Here is a 2,712-nt window from a genome sequence, read left to right on the forward strand (position 1 = left end):
GCCACCGGTCTGCTCATTTTAGCTTTTAGCCACCATTCTGCTCATTTTAGCTTCTAGCCACCGGTCTGCTCATTTTAGCTTTTAGCCACCATTCTGCTCATTTTAGCTTCTAGCCACCATTCTGCTCATTTTAGCTTCTAGCCACCGTTCTGCTCATTTTAGCTTTTAGCTATGGTTCATCTGTCTGCCTGACTCACCCCAGCCTGCCTGACCGAAGACCCAGGACAGGCGGATGAACAGCATGACGCCCCAGATGTTCAGCATACATCTCACCTGTGGGAACAGGAAGGGGTCAAAGGTCACAACTGATCACAGTCAAATGAGATGTTGAGACTGTTTCCATGGCAACACATTCAGTCGTATCAGCATCAGTAATTAAAACCAGTTCCCACCCTCAAATAATCTCTGAAACTAAATTATATGTAAAAAAAATTATGATTACTGGCATATTTGCTTTATTATTATAACAAAGAATAAATAAAATATTTATGAATGAATAAAAAATAGTCTAATTGTTAAAAGTAGCCCTTTGTTTAATACCGTTATGAGCTAAATTGTTGACTTAATTTAGCCTAATTTGCTGCCGACCTGCAGAGTCGTGTTCAGCAGAACTCACCAGAACTCCTCGGATCCAACCGAACTTTACTGCTCCTTTGCTGTCGGGCAGAACGGCCGACTCCAGGTCGTCAGAGGGAGTCCCGTCGCTCGTCTCGCCATCGTCGTCCACCGTCTCAGGCACGTCGATCGCTCCATTCTTTGGGACGAATGTGAGAAAAGAATCAAACTCTCACTGCAGTTCTGATTTTAGGATGAGCAGATAAAACCGGAGCATTTTAGGGTCGTTCAGGTCTTTTTCCTGTTAAGGACGAGTCTTTTCATGTTGGTCTGTGAGTTTAGGTCATTTCTGTCTTCTTCTTTTATCTTACAGGTTCCTTCTTTCCCTGCACTGCTGTCCATATTCCCATATTTTAATCAGTTCAATAATTAAAACTCATTTCCTTCACTTCCTGTTGGAATAAACGCTCAAACATCTCTGTTTTATTTTTGAGTCCAATCAGAAGCGACACTTTAATCCCAGCTATAAACCTAACTGACCTATGACCTCATGTCTTTGGTAATACATAATAAACAGCAATAAAAAGCTCTGAGATGTTCCAGAAATACCTTTTTTTATCTCTGTTCTTTTTTTGTTTTATGAGATCAAAGATACAGAGATCAGTGTGAGGTTTGTAATAATTAAACAACAGGAACATGTTTACGTGCTCTCACCTTCTGAAAGACCTCGTGGAGCTCCTGCAGGGACGGTCTTACAGCTCGGTGGCCGCTCACGCTGCCGGCGTTACGGTAAAAGTCAATGTTGGGCACCCGGTCTAAGGTGTCGTGACCAAACGCGCTCATCACCGAGGGGCGGACGGTCCGGTGCTCCTCATTGGAGAAGTTGGTTTCATTGTAGACCGGAGGTTCATCCAGAGTGGGATCATAAGAGGAGTTAACATGTCCCCCTCCATTAGAGCCGATCTTCTCCATCAGGTTCAAGTAAAAGTACAAGTTCAAACACCTTCAGACATCCAGGAGTTTTAGAGAAAAAGCAGAACAGCTCTTCTTGTTTGTTGATTCGTAGATCTGCTTCTGCTGAGCTCAGATTCTTGCGCATGAACGTGGTTTTGTCCCATCAGGACCTGCTTTTATACTCAGGGTCATCCACCGACTGGCAGCTATTGGTCAGCGCTTTGGATCAACCCTCAGAAAACTTAATGAAGGGGGTCAGATATGCCCTCTGTCCGAGGGGACTCAAAGGCATTGCTTAACCATTAACCGGGTCGTAAACGGCAGAAGTGAGATAAAGGTGCTCATTGCCTGAGTTCTGGAGAATTGATTACTAATATTATATTCTGAAGTGCACATGCTGTTCTGTGGCTGCAGTTTATGACGAGTATTTCCTCAGATCTCCAAGTTCTTCGGATGAATCATCAGGAAACAAGCGTGTGGAGGTTTCCATTACAAGAAAGAAAGTCGGAAAAGTTTCAAGGTTTTACTGCTTTTAAGATGCAAATGACCAGACCAGAGAGGAATATTTGCAAAATGATTAAGTCGATAAAAACGGTAAAACAACAGCTGGAACAAGACTCACAAACAAAAAAACTGCGCCTATAAAAGTTATATGATTGATCAAATTTTAATGAATCTGTTTGTAGCAGTTTGAGAGCAGAAAGTTAGCTAACACAGGAGAAATGAGGACATTTATGAGGAAAATTAGAGTTAATGCAGGACCAGAAATTACAGGAACAAGCCCGAGGCACTCCACATGACTTCTAAAGTGCCATTAAAGGAGCTCTTAACAAATAAACTTCCTTATTACTGAAACACCTCAGTGATTTATGTGCGCAGTGAAAGGCGGGCTAATGACTTCAGATCTGACCTTGGCTGCGCCGCTCGCTGACAAAAGAAATGTTTTGATCTGTAGATTGAAAAGAGACCTGCAGCAGCACCGAGCTCGTCAAAGCTGCCAGGTCTGTGCAGATATGTCCGATTCTGCAGGAAGACAGAAACCGTCCACGTGGGACACACCACCTGCTGAAGTCCTCAGCTCAGACCTTCAGCTTCTTAATCACCTCAGCAGGAGTTCTAGTTTTACTGCTAATTATTATTCCTCTGCTCGACGGCTCGTGTTCACTGACAGAGTTAGAGCTTCTTTTATTGTTAAACAGAGGG

General features: G+C 43.2%; 1 protein-coding gene across 1 annotated transcript in view; it reads right to left on the reverse strand.

Annotated features, from left to right (window-relative positions):
* slc12a1 (solute carrier family 12 member 1) overlaps window positions 1–1,685 on the reverse strand; it is an 11,833-nt gene extending 10,148 nt beyond the window's left edge. The window contains exons 1-3 of the mRNA XM_037980054.1: window positions 1,270–1,685; window positions 617–754; window positions 198–273 (exon numbers count right to left, since the gene is read on the reverse strand). Of these exons, the coding sequence (XP_037835982.1) occupies window positions 198–273; window positions 617–754; window positions 1,270–1,527 (472 nt within the window). The 5' untranslated portion in view covers window positions 1,528–1,685. The remainder of the gene's footprint in view (window positions 1–197; window positions 274–616; window positions 755–1,269) is intronic.
* Window positions 1,686–2,712: the final 1,027 nt, after the last annotated feature.

This window comes from Kryptolebias marmoratus, linkage group LG15 (assembly GCF_001649575.2).
Source record: "Kryptolebias marmoratus isolate JLee-2015 linkage group LG15, ASM164957v2, whole genome shotgun sequence".
NCBI classification, from domain to species: Eukaryota; Metazoa; Chordata; class Actinopteri; order Cyprinodontiformes; family Rivulidae; genus Kryptolebias; species Kryptolebias marmoratus.